Below are 22,147 nucleotides of genomic sequence, written 5' to 3'. Positions count from 1 at the left end.
AAAAGAAAAAAAAAAAATTGGTCACAGGATACAGAGAGCAGGGGACAGTTTAGAAAATTTTAATGAATGTTAATGTCAGCCATAACTATGATTATCTAGATCATACTTAAGAACTGTTGACTGATGGGAGCTCAACTTAGGAAATAGTGATTTACATGTACAAAACATAAGGAAGGGTTTACAAACACAGTTGTAGTTGTTTTGTTTTGTTTTGTTCAAACACCCAAAAACTAGGACTGGTATTTATTTCTTCAAATGAAATAGAGAAGGGAAACCAAACGTATCATAAACACTTATTCTCAAGAGCATGCTATAAACTATCTTGCAGAAACAAAGCCATGTTAGGTAGAATGTCCCAGACTGTATACACCAGAAGCAGTTCCACCGTACCACAGGGCCTCTCACCTTAAAAGTTGTGGTGCCATAGAGCTTGGTAGTGTGAACTGTTTCTGGAAGCACATTAGTGATGTTGGTGATAAATTCTTCCAAGTACTTACAGGATTTCTCCAAATGTGTTGTATTGATAATAATCTGGACAAGCTAGAAAACAGCAAACACAGGTAAAAGTCATTTGACTACTCACCCCAGGATGAATGGTTCAATATGAATCTGCCAGTACAAGATAAATGAAAGACATGATGGAAAAGGCCATCCACATTCTGGTAAGGGGTATGTTAAAGCATGGGCTTTCATGTTACTGCTTCTAGGAAGTTTTTGATATGGTCAGGGTTTGTGTCCCCACCCAAATCTCATCTTGAATTGTAATCCCCATAATCCCACATATCAAGAAAGAGACCAGGTGAAGGTAATTGAATCATGGGGGCAGTTTGCCCCATGCCATTCTTGTGATAGTGAGTGAGTTCTCACAGATCTGATAGTTTTATAAGGGGCTCTTCCCCCTTTACTCACACTTCTCCTTCTTGCCACCCTGTGAAGAAGTCCTTTGCTTCCCCTTTGCCTTCCACCATGATTGTAAGTATCCTGAGGCCTACCAAGCCATGCTGAACTGTGAGTAAATTAAACTTCTCTCCTTTATAAATTACCCAGTCTCGGGCAGTTCTTTATAGCAGTATGAAAATGGACTAATACAGCCGTCCTAGCATTTCAAAACCTTTTGTATTTTTCCCGTATTATGGGAACAACTTATCACTGTATTCTAAAGGTATGTTTTCTTTTGTTTAAAAAGATTAGACTAAGAACAAAAATTGCTACTGTTTAGCACGATGCCTTCCAACTAAAACATTGCCAAATGAACTAAACAAATAAATGATAACCAAAAGAATAGGAATCATTAAAATGGCAACAAGACATTTCAAAATTAGGCATAATGAACAGAGAGATGTTAGGAGAGATTACAACATGTTAATAAACTACAACGGTTTGTGGAAGAAAGAACATGGGCATCAAAATGAAAGTAACCAGGGAATTAATGACTTACTTTATTATTATTACCTTCTGATCTTGGGAAATTTTCTTTACTTTTATAACCCTATTTACTTATCTGTAAAATGTCAATAATAATATCTACTTCACAGAGTTATTGTGAGGATTAAATATTCTGTTGTTAACACTATTTCCCTTTTCTTACATAGAACAGATCATTAAAAAGACAGTACTGGTAAAAAAAAAAAAAAAGTTGTCTTCTATAAATTACTTAAAGAGGAAGATAAAGAATAACTATTATTGTCTGTATAGAATTAAGGATTCTAAAGATTAACTTTGTGATTCATTTTCCTACACTGTTTTCCCATAAACTTGGAAAAGTAGTTAAAGGGACATAATTATAACTTCCATTTTATTATAACAGAAATGAAAATGAAGTGATTTTCTTTAGATCACATAGCCTAAATGGAACTAATACTACGTCCTGTACCTTCCAATTATGGACTCATCTAAATGACTCTGCCAGTGCCTTTAGCATAAGCATAATATGGCAGCTCTGAAGTGCTGCAAGATTGTGTACATTAGACTAAAATATAAGATTCAGGGCCTGCAATCAACTAGACCCCAATATGCTCTGATTCTACTGTCTGTAAAAAGAAGAGGGAAAAAAGTGGTATCTATTACTTATTTCTTAACTATTAAACTACCCAAACTGTTCATATTCATTAGAGTTTAAAAGAAGTACAAACAGGAAATAGAATGGAACTCTTTTTTGGTCTCTCTTTTCTACATCTTTACTTTGCATTTTCACAAAAATATGCCTGATGGTGAGGTTGTGGCAGGTAGGGGGCAGTTTTGGCATGTAAGGCAATGAATTAATCTAGGTCTTTTGGTCTAGTGAGACAGTGAGCAAAGAGGGTGGAGGGGGGGTGGTGGATGGTGGCATATGACACAAAGCAGAAATTGGAACTAAAGATGGGGGTGGTACTACAATGGTTTACAATCCATGATAACTCAAAACAATGTTAAAAAGTTGGCATTTTATTTCAGTAAGAATCATATCATGCTGTGGAATATTAAACAAAAATACAAATAGGACTATAATCAGAAAATACATTCTTATTTCTTCCACATCATCCAGCACAGGATAAAAGCACACACTTCATTCTCAAAAAAATACGTGTCAATTCATAATGACAATGTTTTAGTACTGGTTTCAACTAAGAAAAAGAGTATCTTCTACTCCACTAAGGATCATCCTGACAATTTTAGGAAAATAACTACTTTGAAACACAATAACAAAGGGCAAAAACACAGAGATACAATTCCAATAAATTCTCTTAGATGAAAAGTTAGGTCAACACTGGGACTAGATCTCTGTATTTTCCCCCACAATTCATCAGACAAGTTCATATACATCAGCTCTCCTTTCCATTCATTCCACAGTTTGAATTCAGAAATTTTGAGTTTTGAACACAAGACTAATACATCCTATAAAATTACCAAAAACAACAACCTTTTAACTTTGGAGTGTTCTAGGAAAAAATATCCACCAAAATAAGCAATTCATCACCCTCTTGCTTTCATCATTTTCTCCTTCAGAGGAAGACTAAAATCATTTTAAAATATTTAAGTTGTGTGGATTAAATAATTCGTCTTCCTGAGTGGGAAGGTGGCTACTGGCAAGGTTGTCTTGATGTGGGAGTCAGAAAATTAAGAGAGTTAATTTGAGAACTGAAACATTTCTATTTTAAAATCAGTATTACCTATAGAAACACATTCTGTCAATCAAAAGAAATCCTAATAATAAGGAGGAATCATGTCATGTTATTGAAATAAAAAACAGTGGCAGTCAAAGAGAAAATTATCCTGTTTTACAGGATACTGGCAGTTAAAGAAAAAAAAGGGAGGTGGCTTCACTGGGTACAGTAGTAATTTCGCATGACTTTTTAAAGATCTGTCAACACAAAAGATCACCATGAATTATATCAGTTGGCTGTCAGTCACTTTTTGAAATGTTTCATTGCTGAGCATAGAATAGACTATTAAGACACTCTAGGATTACAGTAGATACCATGTCATTTTCAAAGAGAATATTGTCTGTTAATGAGGTCTAAGTGATAACTTCTCCTGAATGACAGCTACCAAAATCCTTACAAGGGCATTTACTAATGTAAAACCAGATGCTTTGGGCATAATTTCAAATTGAAAGATAAAATGAAGCAATTTCAGATAACTTCCATCAGAGTTTGAGCTCCCTTGATGATATTTTTAACGACTACTTCCCAGTCTCTTATAATATATAACACTGCAGTAATCCAAACTGTCCTAAACATTATTTCAGGGACATAAAACTAACAATAGATCAAATATTTATTATCTCTTACATAAAGTTCTATGAGAATTGTCAAAAATGAACATTATAAATCAAACGACTATCTCTCACAAGTAAATAACACAAGTCACTTAAGTGAAAAACCATTAAAAATTAGAAAATTTTTCTGTCTCTCCTTCCTTGTATCAGAGAAAATCTAATGAGAAAGGCACATAGCACACCGTGGAGGTCATTTCTTTTTTTTTTTTTTTTTTTTCCAATTTTACATTAAGTTCCGGTATACATGTGCAGAACGTGCAGGTTTGTTACATAGGTATATGTATGCCAGGGAGGTTTGCTGTACCTATTGACCTGTCCTCTTAAAGATCCCTCCACTTGGCCGGGCGCGGTGGCTCAAGCCTGTAATCCCAGCACTTTGGGAGGCCGAGACGGGCGGATCACGAGGTCAGGAGATCGAGACCATCCTGGCCTACACGGTGAAACCCTGTCTCTACTAAAAATACAAAAAACTAGCCGGGCGAGATGGCGGGCACCTGTAGTCCCAGCTACTCGGGAGGCTGAGGCAGGAGAATGGTGTAAACCCGGGAGGCGGAGTTTGCAGTGAGCCGAGATTGCGCCACTGCACTCCAGCCTGGGTGACAGAGCGAAACTCCGTCTCAAAAAAAAAAAAAAAAAAAGATCCCTCCACTCAGCCGGGCATGGCAGCTGTAATCCCAGCACTTTGGAAGGCCGAGGCGGGCAGATCATGAGGTCAGAAGATGGAGACCATCCTGGCTAACACGGTGAAACCTTGTCTCTACTAAAAATACAAAAAAATTAGCCAACCGTGGTGGCACGTGCCTGTAGTCCCAGCTACTCAGGAGGCTGAGGCAGGAGAACTACTTGAATGTGGGATTTGGAGGTTGCAGTGAGACGAGATCATGCCACTGCATTCCAGTATGGGTGACAGAGCAAGACTCTGTCTCAAAAAAAAAAAAAAAAATCCCTCCCCTCATCCCCCACGCCACAACAGGCCCTGGTATGTGTTGTTCCCTTCCCTATGTCTATGTGTTCTCATTGTTCAACTCCCACTTACGAGTGAGAATATGGAGTGTTTGGTTTTCTGTTTGTGTGTTAGTTTGCTGAGGATGATGGCTTCCAGATTCATCCATGTCCCTGTAAAAGACATGATCTCATTCCTTTTTATGGCTGCATAGTATTCCATGGTATATAAATACCACGTTTTATCTAGTCTATCATTGATGGGCATTTGGGTTGGTTCCATGACTTTGCTATTGTAAATAGTATGGCAATAAACATACACGTACATGTGTCTTTATAGTAGAATGATTTATATTCCTTTGGGTATATACCCAGTAGTGGGATTGCTGGGTCAAATGTTATTTCTTGGTTCTAGATCCTTCAGGAATTGCCATACTATCTTCCACAATGGGGGAACTAATTTACATTCCCAGCAACGGTGTAAAAGTGTTCCTATTTCTTGTGGAGGTCATTTCTCCTCCAAACCTGCTCAAAACACCCTAGTGGAACCTGAACCATGATGATATTCTATTTTTGACAAACCCCAGAAAATATCTTCATCATCTTCCATAGTTCAAAACTAAGCCTTAAATTCCAAGAAGAGGTTTCCATTCCCTCTTATTTCTGGAATATACACATCTGCATATATTAAAACTGCTTTTAGCATGTTTCCCAAAACAGACAATTCAGTACAATAAACCTTCAACAGGACTAATCCAAAGGAAGAAAATGAGAAGTCACACTCTTCTTCATACCACCAAGGCCTCTCAACTGTTAAATCTGCAAAACAAAAAACTAAATAGTAGCATTGGTTCTCATTCACAAAAATGGGCTATCACATAGACTTCAAGGGATTTGATCTCCTTTTCACCCTAGTCAGGGTACAGAAAACTGTGTCAACCACTCGTTTTATAACATCTCCATGATTAAAATACCGAAAATACTAAAATACATGAAACTACTGGTTACGAATTCCAAGATAAAGCACAAAGTTTATATTTGACAAGACTTAAGTATAAAACATGGTAACAAAGTGAGCAATATCACTTCTGTTAACCAGAGGGGAAATAAATGGAAAGTGGAAAATGAGAGGATAGAATCATATGGTCATCAATCTAAATTATACTAAAAGCAAAGAATAAATACAAAGCACTGTTCATTTCTTCAGGTCTCTACGACCATATTAGGTATGCATAGTGCACTACATCACAGAAGTGCCCTGTGATCATAAAAATACAAATACCCAATATGGTTTCACTAGAAGGAACTCTGAACTTCCTTCTACATATTACAAATAATTAAACATAAATACTACTGTAAATTATAAAGTATCAGATGAAAATGTACCCAATGCTTTAGAACTAGTATTGATATGAACTGATATATTGCAGCTTCCAGCAAAATATGATTTAAGAAAATACACAATCATGGTTGAGCATGGTGGCTCATGCCTGTAATCCCAGCACTTTGGGAGGCTGAGGTGGATCACCTGAGGTCAGGAGTTCGAGACCAGTCTGGTCAATATGGTGAAACATCGTTTCTACTAAAATACAAAAATTAGCTGGGTGTGGTGTCACACACCTGTAATCCCAGCCACTCAGGAGGCTGAGGTAGAAGAATTGCTTGAACCTGGGAGGTGGAGGTTGCACTGACCCGAGATCAGGCCACTGCACTCCAGCCTGAGAGACGGAGCGAGACTCCATTTCAAAAAAAAAAAAAAAAAGAAAAACAAAATGTACAATCGTGTTAGCTAGTTTCACTTTAATACATGTACACTAGTCAAGAGTGGGCACTAAATGCTACCAAATAACCACATTATCTGGCACAAATCAATTCTTTTTTTTTTTTACACACCCCCAGAGGACTACAACACACCTTCTTTCTCCTTCATCTCCCATGCTTGCTCTCCCATCTGCACGTTTAGCCGAAGACCCTGCATTTGCTGGGAAAACTCAGCATTTGGAGCCTGCCACCATAATACTTACCCAGCCACTACCATTTGCATTCACACACTCTGATTCTTATCTGTTACCAGAGGTGAACTTGACACTATCTACTGCCAATCCCTTTAACTATATATTCTATCTTAAACTCTCTTACCCAAGGACATTGCACCAGAGATTTCTCCCTTTCTCCTACATCACCCATTTTTTTGCTCTATACTGTATCATTCCCACAATACATAACGGACTGTTATTTGTCCCATTAAAAATTTAAAAAAAAAAAAACTGTCTTAACCGACTTCCGCTGCTAGCTATCACCCCATTTCTTTGTTTCCCTTGGTAAGAAAATTTCCTGAAAGAGCTGTCTTATATTTGCTGTCTCCAATTCCTCTTTTCCCATTCTTTAATTTTTTTAGCTAAATAAACTCTTTATTTTAGGACAGTTTTGTATTTATATTTACAAAAGAGTTGCAGAGTTCCAATATACTCCTCACTCAGCTTCCCTTATTGTTAACATCTTACTTTACTGTGGTACATTTGTCACAACTAAGGAACCAACATAAACGCATTACTACTAATTGAACGCCATACTTTATTCAGATGTCACTAGTTTTTCCTTAATGTTCTTTATCTGTTTCTGAATTCCATCTGAGATACCACATTACATATAGTTGTCATGTCTTCTTATTCTCTGGTCTGTGATAGTTTATCAGATTTTCCTTCTTTTTGATTACACTGACAGTGTTTTGTTTTGTTTTGTTTTTGTTTTCAGTTCTGTTTTTGTTTGAGATGGAGTCTCGCTCTGCCGCCAGGCTGGAGTGGGGTGACACAATCTCAGCTCACTGCAACCTCCAACTCCCTAGTTCAAGCGATTCTCCTGCCTCAGTCTCCCGAGAAGCTAGGATCACAGGCACGTGCCACCACACCCAGCTAATTTTTATATTTTTAGTAGAGATGGAGTTTCACCATGTTGGCCAGGATGGTCTCCAACTCCTGACCTTGTGATTCACCCACCTCGGCCTCCCAAAGTGTTGGGATTACAGACATGAGCCACAGTGCCCAACCATACACTGACAGTTTTAAGGAGTACTGGTCAATTATGTTATAGCATGTCTTTCAATTTTTGTTTGTTTAATGTTTTCCTATGGTTAGACTGAGCTCATGGGGCTAGGGAGGGAGAACACAGAGGCAAAGTGCCCTCTCATCAAATCCTATGAAAGGTACATACTATCAATATAACTTATCACTGATGATGTTAACCTGGAACACTTGAGCGAGGCAGCGTCTGCCAGGTTTCTTCACTGTAAAGTTACTTTTTTCCTCATTCTACCCTATACTTTTTGGAAGCAAGTCACTAAGCACACTTCACACTCACCTCGTAGTGGCAATAGTATCTATATTAGTCATCTGAAATTCCTCTCTTCGGGAGTCATTCTCTTTAAAACCTACTCAATCAGTTTCCTTCCACCATTTTATTAAAAGTGTTCTTATCAAGGTCACCAAGTTACTCCAAATTGCTAAATCCAATGGTAATTCTTCACCTTCTTCTTATCAATCAGCAGTATTTGTCATAATTGATCACTCTCTCATTCTTTATATACTTTATACACACTCCTGTTTTTTGTTTTGCTTTGTTTTTTCCTAGTTCCCTGGTGGCTCCTTCCCAATCTCGTTTCTTGGTTCCTCTTTTCTCCTAATATCTTAATATCAGAGTACCCAAAAGTTCAATTCTTCATCCTCTTTTCTTCTCCATCTTTATTCATTCCCTCAGTGATAGTATCCAGTTGCATGATTATAAATATTTATATTCTCCCCAATTTTTATCCCCCGGCCAAACTGTCAGGCCTCTGAGCCCAAGCCAAGCCATCACATCCCCTGTGACTTGCACATATATGCCCAGATGGCCTGAAGTAACTGAAGAATCACAAAAGAAGTGCAAATGCCCTGCCTCACCTTAACCGATGACATTCCACCACACAAGAAGTGAAAATGGCCAGTCCTTGCCTTAAGCGATGATATTATCTTGTGAAATTCCTTTTCCTGGCTCATCCTGGCTCAGAAAGCTCCTGTACTGAGCACCTTATGACCCCCACTCCTGCCCACTACAGAACAACCCCCCTTTGACTGTAATTTTCCTTTACCTACCCAAATCCTATAAAAGGGCCCCACCCTTATCTCCCTTCGCTGACTCTCTTTTCGGACTCAGCCCACCTGCACCCAGGTGAAATAAACAGCCATGTTGCTCACACAAAGCCTATTTGGTGGTCTCTTCACATGTACGCGCATGACACAAACCTTACTTCCAATCTCCAAATTCATATACACAACTGCTTACTCAACATTTCAACCTATATGTCTAATAAACACTATAAATTTAATATGTCCAAAATCAAATTCCCAATGTTCTCTCACCGCAGATTCAGCTCTGCCTAAAATTTTTCCTATCTTAGTTCATGGTATATACAGCCTTCTCGTTGCTCAAGTCAAAAAATCCTGGAGTTAGTTTCCTTCAACTCTTCACTTTTTCTCTTTCTTTATATCCAATCATCAGGAAAGCATGTTGGCTCTACACTTAAAAAATCTTATCATTGTCCATAGCTACCACCCAGTCTCACTGGATTTCTGCCATAATCCCCCAACTGATCCCCTTGTTTCCATCCTACAGTTTATTCTCACTACCATGGTCAATGTGAACCTTTCAAAATATAAGTGAGATCATGTCATTAACCAAAATCCTACAATAGCTCCTCATTTCACACAAAATAAAAGCAAAAGGCACTACAACGGCCTGCCATGAATGCTTGATACCTCTCTAAACTAATCAATTGCTTCTCTTCCCCTTGCTCACTCCACTCCAGCTACCCTAGCCTCCTTATTTTTCCCTCCACTTGCCAAGAACTCCTACCTTCAGGCCTTTGCTCTGGCTCTAATCTCTACCTGAAATGCCTCCTGCAATAATAACTTACCCTCAACGTGCTGCTATAAAAATAAAACCAACCTAGAACACCTACCAGAATCCTGATTTCCTTAACCCAAGTGCTTTTTCTTCTCTCCATAGCATTCACTACCTTTAACCATACTACAAAATTAACATAATTATTTTGTTTATTATTTATTAACTGCTTTTCTCTGGCAGAATGTAAGCAAGCATCTCTATTATTGTTATTGTTCAGTGATTTATCCTAAGGGCATGGAAATCAGTGCCTAATAGAGAGTACATATTTTAAAAACTGTAAAGGTAATAAACAAATTATCTTAATAGAACATCTTATTCTAATTTTTTTTTTACTTCTCTTAATTAAAAACCTCCATTTCTATACTAGTATTAATCAGTGATTGACTGCTTAGACCTCTTAATAATAATAGGTAATACGCATTGAGTATTTGCTATATACCAAGCACACTAAGTACTTTACATGCTTCACAACATTCCTGTGAAATACATGCTACCATCGTCCCCATTTTACATAGAAAGCAAAGTAATTTGCCCAAGGGCGCAGCTATTATGAGGAGGGCCAGAATTGGAACCCAGGCAGTATGTATTAGAACATACAGTCTTAACCAATACTCTATTGCACTTTTCACAGATCTTTTGAGGCAGCCCTAGGAAAATAGCCATTTTCACTGAATAAATAATGAATAGTCACATAAAGTTTGAAAGAGAAAGGCATTCATGTTCTAGTGGTGCTAAAACTGAAAGGTAATTTTGAATTGGCTCAACATGAAGAAACAAATAAACCATGAGGAAAAAGGATAGAGCATATGCATAGAAAAAGAAAAGATGAGACTGTGTAACCCCAAAACAGAGTAAACACTGTGTAACCCCAAAACAGAGCAAACACTGTGTAACCCCAAAACAAGAAGGGCAGACAGAGAGACATTCGTTTATGGGAACTTTCAGGTCCTAAGAGAATTATGTGATATCCTGAAATAGGAATCTATAAGTTGTGTGGGCTTATCACAATTCTATTATTGGAGTGGATTTCTGCTATCTAACATAAAACCATCTCTAACTAAAACAATATCCAAGTTACTATGGACCTCCTGTAAAAATCTCAATTTTTGTTAGGATGAAATAATTAAATCAATATGGAAGGCAGTACAATACAGTAGAAGTGAATAGGTTTTGGGAAAAAAACCTAGATTTACACGTATCATTTCTACCAGGTTTGCTAGCTGTATGACCTCAGGCAATCTCCCTGGACTTTAATTAGGCAGTCTATAAAGTGGGAATCATAACACATGCCCAGCCTGCTTCAAATGTTACTGTACTAACTGAAATCGAATTTGTGAGTGGGCTTTGAAGAATATAAACTGCTGCACAAATGTTACCTATTATGATGATGATTCCAGATGTGAACTCACTTTAGTTACTCATAAAGAAGGATATGTCTTCTCTTTCCAAAGGTAGGTAGTATAATTATTCAAAGTGTGTCTAGTTGGTAATAAAAAAAATCACTTTATGTGTTGTGTCTATACATGTACACACCACCACAATAGCCAAAACAAATAAAAGAAAAGCGTATGAATGTTTCTTCACTCATATGCAAAGATATTGAACGTATAGTTCCCTAAAAACACTCAAAGACTAAGGAATAACATTTAGCATTCAATGAAATGGTGCCAAGATTTACATGGTTCTTCCTTGATAACCTCATATTGGTTCTTTCTATTATTACCTGACCTGTACAGTGTTTCCTGAAACCCAAGCTGAGAAGTTAGGCCTTTCTCTTAAAATGTCACAGTAAACCAATGGCACAGCCAGAATTGAACTCAAGATTCTTCTGAGGTCAAAGCTATTTCTATCAAACCATGTTCTTGCTATGCTACTTGTTATAACATTGTTAAGAGACTGCTAAATTGAATGACATAAAAACGGTTACATGAAGAGTTATAATGAAGAGATAGTTCACAAAATAATAAACTTCCCATCCAGAGAAAGAAAACACTATAATCTAACAAAAGCAGAAGGACTTCCTAATTTTCACTCCAACTTTCCTTTTCTGTAACCTTCTTGATTATAAAAGAAGTTAGCTATTTTTCAGATACATAAAAGCAAACGCCTAATATTTCTGTACCAGGCAATAGAAAGGAAGCTCTGTAAAATGAGGGGATTATCCTAAATAAAGTCTAAGGTAATTTTCAATTGAAAGAAAAGTTTGCTATAAGTAGAACTCAATCACTTCCAATATCCCATCTTATAATATTTTTTTTTTCCTTAATTCAGAGAACAAGAAAATAACTCCAAAATTAGAAGTAAATGCCCACCTGGCTTCCAGCTGTCTTTATCTATATGTCACTATCATTAACCTTTTACTGCACTTCACCATAATCCTTGACAGTGTACATTTTAAATGTCAATTTTTTCCTAGAGTAACTGACTTCCAAACTGCACCACCTCTATAGGTAAAACAGATGGCAAACAGCCTTTCCCTTTCCTTATAAAAAAATTCTTCTAAACTCTTCTCATTTTAGGCACTATAACATCCAGTGAAAAACAGATTGAGGTTACTATGCAATCTTGAGTTTCTAAGACAGAGAACTTCACATCTTTCTAAATTTTAGAACTACACACCAATAGACCAAATCTCGTTTGCCAAGATACTACATTCAATAAATGTAAAATATCCCTCCTCTGTTTATGAGATCCAACAAACCTCCACAGAAATGTGACTATTGCCTTTTCTGCACATTTCCTTGATCCCAAATATCTAGTCGTTTTGCAAACAAATTACAAGCTGATAAAGAGTAATTTACTTTTCACACACATGAGATATCTTAAAAATAAAGACTTAGTCTGACACTAACCAAGAACTATGATTGCAATATCCTTGGCATCGATAACTGATGCAAGCAAAATGTGATTTCATATTCTACATTGTACATGAACTGCCATTCACTTGATTGGAACCTGATGCTTAATATATTCTACAAACAAAAATATTTGTATATAATCAATGGCAGGTAATAGAAATGTATCCTAACAACTTCAGAAAGGAAAACCAGTTAAGCTAGTGAAAACAATAAAAGAGAAAAACAACTTTTTTAGAAAAAATGAATAAATTTTTCAAAGGTGACCAAAGAAAAGAACAAGAAATTTCATTTTGCACTTTCACCATTAGGAGCCTATCAGGAAGGGCATGTAGAAAGTTATAATGAATTCAGACATAAGGCCTAGAGCTTAGGACATCAGTTCACACATTGACTTGGATGACTTCATTAGGAGCAGGTTTACCTCAGTAAGCCCAATATTCTTCCTTTTAATGACATTCTGCAGAGAGTTGCTTAGAGTCCTGGTCAGCAACAGGTTTGTTGATTTACGAATCATGTCATCAATTTCAGTTGAGCTGAAAGAGAAGCATTAAGAGTCAGTCATAGCAGGTAGCACAATTATTTCGGCAAACAAACAGGGTGCCAGTGGTACTTGTGGTAATAATAATAAAATAATAATACAGCAGCAAATATTTATTGTAAGTCAGAAAAAGTACTATAATAAACTCTCTCAGCTTTTGTTGGCTGAAAAAAATATAGTTTGTCTTCATTTTTGAAAATTGTTTTTTCTGTCTACAGAATTCTGGCTTTTTTATTTTTTTTATTTCTTTGAGTATTTTAAGGATGTCACTCCATTTCCTCTGGCTTGCATGGTTTCAGAAAATAAATCTATTATAATTCTTATCATTATACTATCGTGTAATTTTTATTTTTGGGAATGCCTTCTAAACATTCTTTACCTTTCATTTTCACCAGTTTGAATATGATGTCTTTAAATATTTTTGTTTGTTTCTTTTTGTTGCTATTATTTATCTGAATTGGAGTTCTCAAAATCTTGAATTTCTTGTTTGATGCCTTTCATTATTTTTTCGAATACTCTCAGCCACTTTCTTTTAAAGTATTTATTATTCCCAGTTCTCTCAGTCTTCTACTTTAATCTACCATTTGAAATTGCCCTACAGGGCCGGGCGCGGTGGCTCAAGCCTGTAATCCCAGCACTTTGGGAGGCCGAGACGGGCGGATCACGAGGTCAGGAGATCAAGACCATCCTGGCTAACACGGTGAAACCCCGTCTCTACTAAAAATATAAAAACTAGCCGGGCGAGGTGGCGGGCGCCTGTAGTCCCAGCTACACGGGAGGCTGAGGCAGGAGAATGGCGTAACCCCGGGATGCGGAGCTTGCAGTGAGCTGAGATCCGGCCACTGCACTCCAGTCCAGGTGACAGAGCGAGACTCCGCCTCAAAAAAAAAAAAAAAAGAAAGAAAGAAATTGCCCTACAGATCTTGGTTCTATTTCTTTCACCTTTTCTTATAGATTCTATATTGTAATGCTAGCTCACAGTATACTGTTAACAATACATTAAGACTTTAGTATTTAGTTTTTGTCTTTCTCACATGTGTGGTAGTTACACCTTTCCTATTCTGCCACAGGTACAGTAGTCTGTCCCCTTAGAGGGACCAGTCCCATCATGGTTTTCAGAATACTTAGTTTCCTGGTAACTTCGCCTCTCTGATGAGTTCCAAAAAAGTTTTAATTTTGTAGCTTCTCCGTTTTTTTTTCCCCCTGCATTGTTACATAGGAAGCAACAGTCTTTCCAGTCTTATATACTGTAGACATAAACAGAAGTATTTCATAGTAATTTGCTTTAAAAAATGCCGTGCGTGTGTACGCGTTAAAACATATAAGAAGTGTTATTACTATGTGGTAGAGTTCTGGGTCATTTACATTGTTCCTCTTTGTGCTGTTCTTTATCTCCTGAATTCTTTACAAACATCTAATTTTACTAATATATTGTGAAACAGGATCTCTCATATATGTATGTGGGTGTGTATATATTCTATTTTTTTAAGATGAGTATGAATGCTAGAACAGTATTTTACCATAGAAATGCCATGTGTTTGCTATTTTTAAAAAATCTTTCTTTCAAAAAGAAAGTTTTGTGTATTCAAAATTCATGCAATTACAAATTTTGTCAATATGCATAATGCTTTTCGGCCTCTTCTGTCTAGTATAAAAGAGAAAATTAAGAGAATAATTATTCTTAAAGCTGCATTAAACTCTGAATGCAGCAGCTTCTCTTGTTTTGAGAGCCTGCATGTAAAAGAAATAATTATTTTTATACAAATTTTCTCAAGTTTCATGTTAGCCTCTACTACAAAACAGATAAGACTGACAAAGCAATCTCTGTCACTCCAGGTTATAAGCTAAACATATTCCACGATATAAGATAAATGCCAACTGAAGAGTAAAAAGCGTCTAGCTTTTACTAAAATCCCCGAGTTAAATATTTTATTTAAATTTTAAATGTGAAAAATATTAAAGGAAGTTTTCAGGCAAAAATTTAACATATTCAGGCAAGAAAAAGGCATCTGACATTATCCCACTACTAATATTATTCCTTTACCATATTACCTTTCTTCCAAAAGGAGATAGAAAAAGTAATTTTGCAATCAACTTGTAATGATTTATCTACAATAATATACCTAACATAACCTACAGACAATTATCTAATATAAGGTCATTTATATTAAGGAAGTGGTGACTAGGCAGATGGGGGATGGAAACCCAGGGTAAAAAACACAAACATCCTCGTTTGTGTTTGGCTTGGCTTCTATGTTGCTCCAGCACTTATTAATTGTTCAGCTTCTTAATTAGACTAGGTACTCCTTGAAGACAGGGACCACATTTTCATCATCTTAATTATTTCTATACCGAGGAGCAGCTGACAAATAATACATTAGCCAAAATGTATGGTGAATAAACCAATACATGAATAAAGAAACAAAGGAGCCTATACTCTAGGATGTACAGAAAACATACATATACGAGTAGAGCAATAATGTTTCCAAAGGATTTTATTTGATACTCCCCTTTCGGCCTTAACATTTCATTAAGTAGAATGTTAAAATTAGTATTTTTTGCCTATTTTTTTTTTCTTCAGAGATGGGGGTCCTGCTATGTGGCCCAGGCTGGTCTTGAATTCCTGGATTCAAGCGATCCTCCTGCCTCAGCATCCCAAAATGCTGGGATTACAAAAATGAGCCACTGCATCCAGTCTACCATTTTCTGGTAAATTATCTTTAATAGAAAGTGTTGAAATGCAAATCTATAAAGAGCAAGATAGATAATATAAATTTTCAAAATTATTCAAAAGTTACCAATCTTCCCTTTCATCATGACTATATAAATATAGCAGTGCTATGCATTGAAAAGCTAATTATTAAGATTTCCAAAATCAGAGCTGATGGGACTATCAAAAGTTTTTCAGAATATGTAAATATATGGAGTCACAATCTTAACATTGGTTACATTTCTACTATTTTATATTATACCTTAGATGAAGATCTTCTGAAAACTTCAGACAAGCGTAGATAAATTCTTTAATTTGGTTGTAAACTTTTGGCACAAATTCAGAGAAAGGAAACTTTTTTGGAAATGGTTGCTGTAAATGCAAGAAGTAATGAAATCAAGTCACAAACCAAGAAACATTGAAGATATTTATAAATTATTTAGCTTGCAAAAAGAACATTCTTCCACATTGTGAATTGTCTCCTTAACAACCTCAAATATAAGAAAATATCTCCCAAAGTTTTCTGATATTAAAAAGACATAAATTTTAATAAAACAATAATTCAAATGTCCTTCATCATGGAAAGAGATAAACAAATTGTGTTACCTACTCAGCAATAAAAAGGAATGAACAATGATACATGCAACAATTTGGATGAATCTCAAAAGCATTATGTCATATCAAAGAAGTTAGTGTCAAGAAGTTATATACTATACAATTCCATTTACATGGCATTCTGAATAAAGGCAAAAGTAGATGTACAGAGCCCAGGTTTCTGATGTCCTGGGGCTGGGTTAAGGGAGGGGTATTACAAAGGGGCATCATTAAATAAATTTTTTTTTGTATAATAGGCCTATTTGGTATCAACATTGTGGTAATGGATACATAACTCAATACACTGTCAAAATCAGCAGAATTGTATACCACAAAGGGTAAATTTTATGTTGCCGGGAAAAATGTCTTTAAATTATAATAAAAACAAGTATTTCAAAGTGTAAACTAAATTAGAACATCTACAGTAATCCTCCAAACACTTCAGAGGTAATAGGACCCAAAGCCATCTGCTGATTCCCAAATCAGGAAATTCTGGTCTTCCCCAAAAAGAGTCCTTCATTGTCAGAAAGGTGATTAAAGTAAAAAAAAAAAAAAAGAAAAAAGAAAAAGAAAAAAGAATCCTTTGAAATTGTTTTAGAGTTCTAACCCATTGAGTTGAAGGTAAAGCTTTCAATGAAACTGATCCAATGAAAGCTTTTAAGAGGATGCCAAAACAACCAGAGAAGTTTAAAGTATTCCTTACCTTTTCCAGTTCTATATCTTGAAATGGAAATTGTCCTACCACCTTTTTGTACATCTCTTCACTTGTTACTGGTATAGGACTGTAGTTGTCAGAATCAAGTATGTTTCTACAAATGGAAGGACAGACAAAGGAAATGGAAGGATAGACAAAACGGGGTGGGGGAGGGGAAGGGAAGGGAGGGAAGATGGGTTAATCACAAATACTTTTCTGATGAACTCCAATCTTAATATATGTAACACAACCCAAAATGAACATTTCCCAGTCCCTATTATATTCCTTCCACAATATAGCTATTTGGTTTTGGATTTAAAGAAGACAAAAATAAAACTATCCTCTGAAGCAAATGGACCACAATTATAAATATATGTCTTAGGATTAGAGATTTACAAATAGGACAGAACGTATCAATGTAAGTAGGAAGTAAGCAACAAAAGAATGTGTGCTTTAGAAAAGGCAAAGAGATTTTTTTGTTTGGTTTAATATGATATATAAATTTACTTTATTATTATTAGAGACAGGGTCTCGCTCTGTCACCCAGGCTGGATTTGAGTGGCATGATCACAGCTCACTGTAACCTCAAACTCTGGGGCTCAAGCAGTCCTCCCACCAAAGTCTCCCAAGTAGCTGAAACTGCAGTTGCTCACCACCCACTGGGCTAATTTTTTAAGTTTTTGTAGAGATGAACTCTTGTTATGTTGTCCAGGATGGTTGCAAACTCCTGGCCTCAAGGGATCTTCCCACCTTGGCTCCCAAAGTGCTGGGATTACAAGCATGACCCTCTGCATCTGGCCCATTGGTAAGGTTTTTAAAATCATGTTCTATTCTAACTTTCAAAATTGGCAAATAGAGTAACTTCCATAATAAATTCAAACTATTTCATTTACTTTACCTACTGCTCTACATCAAGAATGACTTTATTTAAATCTATAGGTTCTCTCTCCGTAAATAAACTGGGCATTTTCTAATAATAGGGACCATATTACCAAAACCAAAACAGAAGACTCACTGAAGGCGTCAGATCAGAGCATCTAAGACTATGGATATATCATGTTATTAATTTTCAAATATCCTATAGAGGTAACAGTCCCTTAAATACAATTATACCATTAGCTAAATCTAAGTTTTATAAATATTTATATTAATATACAGATAAATTGGACTAAGTGATGACAGAGATATGTTCATAAACCATGAAGAATAAGAGTAAAGGAACAATGTAAGATCTTAAAGCTGTAAGAGTTTGAAACCAGGACAAACCGATCAGGGAAAGGGGTCTTGCAAGAGGCAGTATAATCACTTAAAGTAAAGGAGAGTAAAGGTATAAAAAGAAAAAGAGTCAAATGAGTTGACCTGGGTTATATGCCAAGAGCACAGTCCGAGAAGACATCTGTGAGTGACAGATGTGACAGAATAACTTTCTTACTATTGTATGCATGTTGCAATAACTACTTAAATAACAGGCTTCAAATGCTGGGCTATTATATGCCCCTTTGCTGTGTGTAGAGAGGGAAGATGATGAGGAAGAACATGCGTGAGTCATCAAAACCAATTTTCCAAAAGCCTAAATTATTCCTAAGTGCTCAAATGCTACTTAGTATATAATTAAGTTGTAGACTAGGCATGAACCTCAAAGTGAAAAACAAATATCAGAAGAAGATGATACCAAGATGATCTGAATGACATGAACTAAGGAATCTGACATTTATCGAAGGAAACAAAAAGGAAAAATAGAGTTTGGTGACTTCCCACTACAGCAGACACTAATACACTGAGACTGGATATCTTGGGAACATAATTTTGGATGTTCTAACAGTTTATTTGAATTCTGGATCATAACCTAGAGTAGCTACAAAATATAAGCAACATACACTTGTTGCCTACTACATCTGAAAACCTTTGTGCATAAATACATGTATGCACACTAATGCACATGAACACACACACATATGACTATAGATAATTTCTCACCTGAAAATACCTGCCCACTTCTTTAGCAGAGTTTCACTATATTGATCTCTGATTTCTAACAGCATGTCAAAAAGCTGATTTACAGGGAAACCATACACCTGAAACAAAATAAGAAAATCACTTCAGTTTCTAAGGAAGGAGGGTTTTTTGGTTTTTTTGTTTTGTTTTGTTTTTTGTTTTTGGCAAAATGAGAGGGATAAGATACTGAAAAAAATTACATTCTTTGGACAGCAAATTAAATAAAACCATGATGGTAGAATCTTTCATTCACACCTAATATCTAGCATTTATCTCTTAAGAATTAAATAATACCCAGTAAAATGTTTAAGCCAGTGAGAAAAAGATGAAAATTAAAATCTATATATAAAGGGCATAATATCGGCTAACTCTTCCCTACAACCCCTCCTATAAGTCCTAATACCTATAGTAAGAGTTCACAGAAGGGAGAGAAAGTAAAAATGCTTCAAATCTCATCCACTTCTAATGCTATTCTGTTAGATATAATATGTGATTCAAATCAACCATCATTATTCAAGATGGTAGTTAAAGAAACAAGAAGACTAACTCAGGTGGCATATATGAATTAAGAACATTTTGAAAAACTAATATAGTCAGTAGTTCAATTAATTGATTCGATATGAGAGAAAAAAAGGAGATGGAAACTACATATGAAAACATAATGGCTCAGGGTAAAGCTCAGGAAATGCTATGAAGAGATAAAAAGACCTAGTTCCTAGGAAAATAATAAACCCAACTTAAAACTAAAAGGGAAGTTATCCAAGCTTATGTAGTTTTTTTTTCTTTGTTCATTTTTGTTGTTGCTGTTTTTCTTCTGTTTGTTTGTTTGTTTCACTCTGTCACTCAGGCTGGAGTGCAATGGCACTATCTCAGCTCACTGCAACCTCCGCCTCCCAAGTTCAAGAAATTCTGCTACCTCAGCCTCCCAAGTAGCTGGGATTACAGGTGCTTACCACCACACCCGGCTAATTTTTGCATTTTTACTAAAGATAAGGATCCACTATGTTGGCCAGGCTGGTCTCAAACTCCTGACCTCAAGTGCTCAGCCCACCTCAGCCACCCAAAGTGCTGAGATTACAGGCATGAGCTACCACACCCAGCCAGACATTTTTTTTTTTTTTTTTTTTTTTGAGACAGTGTCTCTATTACCCATGCAGGAGTGCAATGGCGAGATCATAGCTCACCACAGACTTGAACTCCAAAGCTCAGGCAATTCTCTCACCTCCACCTGGGACTACAGGAACGTGCTACCACTCCCTGCTGAATTTTTATGTTTTTATTTTTTGTATAGATGGAATCTCACTATATTTCTGAGGTTAGTCTTGAACTCCTGGACTCAAGCAATTCTCCTACCTCAGGCTTCCACGATTACAGGCAAAAGCCACCAGACCCAGTCAAGAAAAAGGTTTAGAGCTGATGAAATACTAATCTAGATGAGCATATGTAAACAGAAGTCACATACCTGAAGTGTGTCAGCAAAAAGCACAATGAGATTCTTCAAATCTAACACAAGGTTTGGATCAGAGCAGTAAGACTAAATAAAAGACAAAGAAGAAAAAACATGTCAATAGTAAAATGCAATTAAATTTTTATTTATTTAATTGTTTAATGCTTTATCTGGCAAATTCTTTACCTGGTAAATTCTTTCCCTAGAAATCATTCAACACTTTCCTGGTACAAGGTAACACCAGATTCAGCCAGGGAACAACTGAATACAGCAAGTTCAATAACCATGATCTATATTTTCAACACTTGGGAATTTGAAAATGCACTTCTAAATAACTCTTTGGTTAAAGAAGAAAACAAAATTAACACATTTTAAAATGAACAACAATAAAAAACTTCATATCAAAAACTATATTATGTGGCTAAAACCATTTTCAAAATAAGTTTATATCTATGTAAACATTACAAAACACAAAAGATGAAAATAAACAAACTAAGCACTGAATTCATGAAACTACAGGGGAAAGCCAATGAACCATAAATAAATGAGAGAATAAAATTAAATTAAAAACAGAAACTAATGAAATTAAAAATGATATGGAAGACTTGATTAAATGAAACAAAGACCAAGTTAAAAATAAAATCAACAAAATAAACAAATCTTAGACAAAACTGATTAAACAATACAGAGAAAATAACTCTAAACAATATAAGAAATAACACATTTAAAGTAGTTAATAGAGGGAAATGTATAGCACTAAATGCCCACGAGAGAAAGCAGGAAAGATCTAAAATTGACACTCTAACATGACAATTAAAAGAACTAGAGAAGCAAGAGCAAACACATTCAAAAGCTAGCAGAAGGCAAGAATTAACTAAGATCAGAGCAGAACTGAAGGAGATAGAGACACAAAAAACCCTTCAAAAAAGTCAATGAATCCAGGAGCTGGTTTTTTGAAAAGATCAACAAAATTGATAGACTGCTAGCAAGACTAATAAAGAAGAAAAGAGACAAGAATCAAATAGACACAATAAAAAATGATAAAGGGGATATCACCACCGATCCCACAGAAATACAAACTACCATCAGAGAATACTATAAAGAGCTCTACACAAATAAACTAGAAAATCTAGAAGAAATGGATAAATTCCTGGACACATACATCCTCCTAAGACTAAACCAGGAAGTAGCTGAATCCCTGAATAGACCAATCACAGGCTCTGAAATTGAGGCAATAATTAATAGCCTACCAACCAACAAAAGTCCAGGATCAGAAAGATTAACAGCCGAATTCTACCAGAGGTACAAGGAGGAGCTGGTACCATTCCTTCTGAAACTATTCCATTCAATATAAAAAGAGGGAATCCTCCCTAACTCATTTTATGAGGCCAGCATCATCCTGATAACAAAGCTTGGCAGAGACACAAAAAAAAAAAAAAAAGAGAGAATTTTAAACCAATATCCCTGATGAACATTGATGCAAAAAATCCTCAATAAAATACTGGCAAACCGAATCCAGCAGCACATCAAAAAGCTTATCCACCATGATCAAGTGGGCTTCATCCCTGGGATGCAAGTCTGGTACAACATAAGCAAATCAATAAATGTAATCCAGCATATAAACAGAACCACAGACAAGAACCACATGATTATCTCAATAGATGCAGAAAAGGC

At 36.0% G+C, this 22,147-nt stretch overlaps 1 protein-coding gene across 1 annotated transcript in view; it reads right to left on the bottom strand.

The window, feature by feature from the left end:
• The window catches only part of EXOC6B (exocyst complex component 6B), a 696,611-nt gene that overhangs the window by 325,948 nt on the left and 348,516 nt on the right, over positions 1-22,147 (bottom strand). The window contains exons 12-17 of the mRNA XM_011945178.1: positions 20,489-20,560; positions 19,009-19,106; positions 17,041-17,146; positions 16,006-16,115; positions 12,917-13,028; positions 406-540 (exon numbers count right to left, since the gene is read on the bottom strand). Of these exons, the coding sequence (XP_011800568.1) occupies positions 406-540; positions 12,917-13,028; positions 16,006-16,115; positions 17,041-17,146; positions 19,009-19,106; positions 20,489-20,560 (633 nt within the window). The remainder of the gene's footprint in view (positions 1-405; positions 541-12,916; positions 13,029-16,005; positions 16,116-17,040; positions 17,147-19,008; positions 19,107-20,488; positions 20,561-22,147) is intronic.

This window comes from Colobus angolensis, unplaced genomic scaffold, assembly GCF_000951035.1.
Source record: "Colobus angolensis palliatus isolate OR3802 unplaced genomic scaffold, Cang.pa_1.0 Scaffold24, whole genome shotgun sequence".
NCBI lineage: Eukaryota > Metazoa > Chordata > Mammalia > Primates > Cercopithecidae > Colobus > Colobus angolensis.
This window is presented reverse-complemented; position numbering and strand designations above follow the sequence as displayed.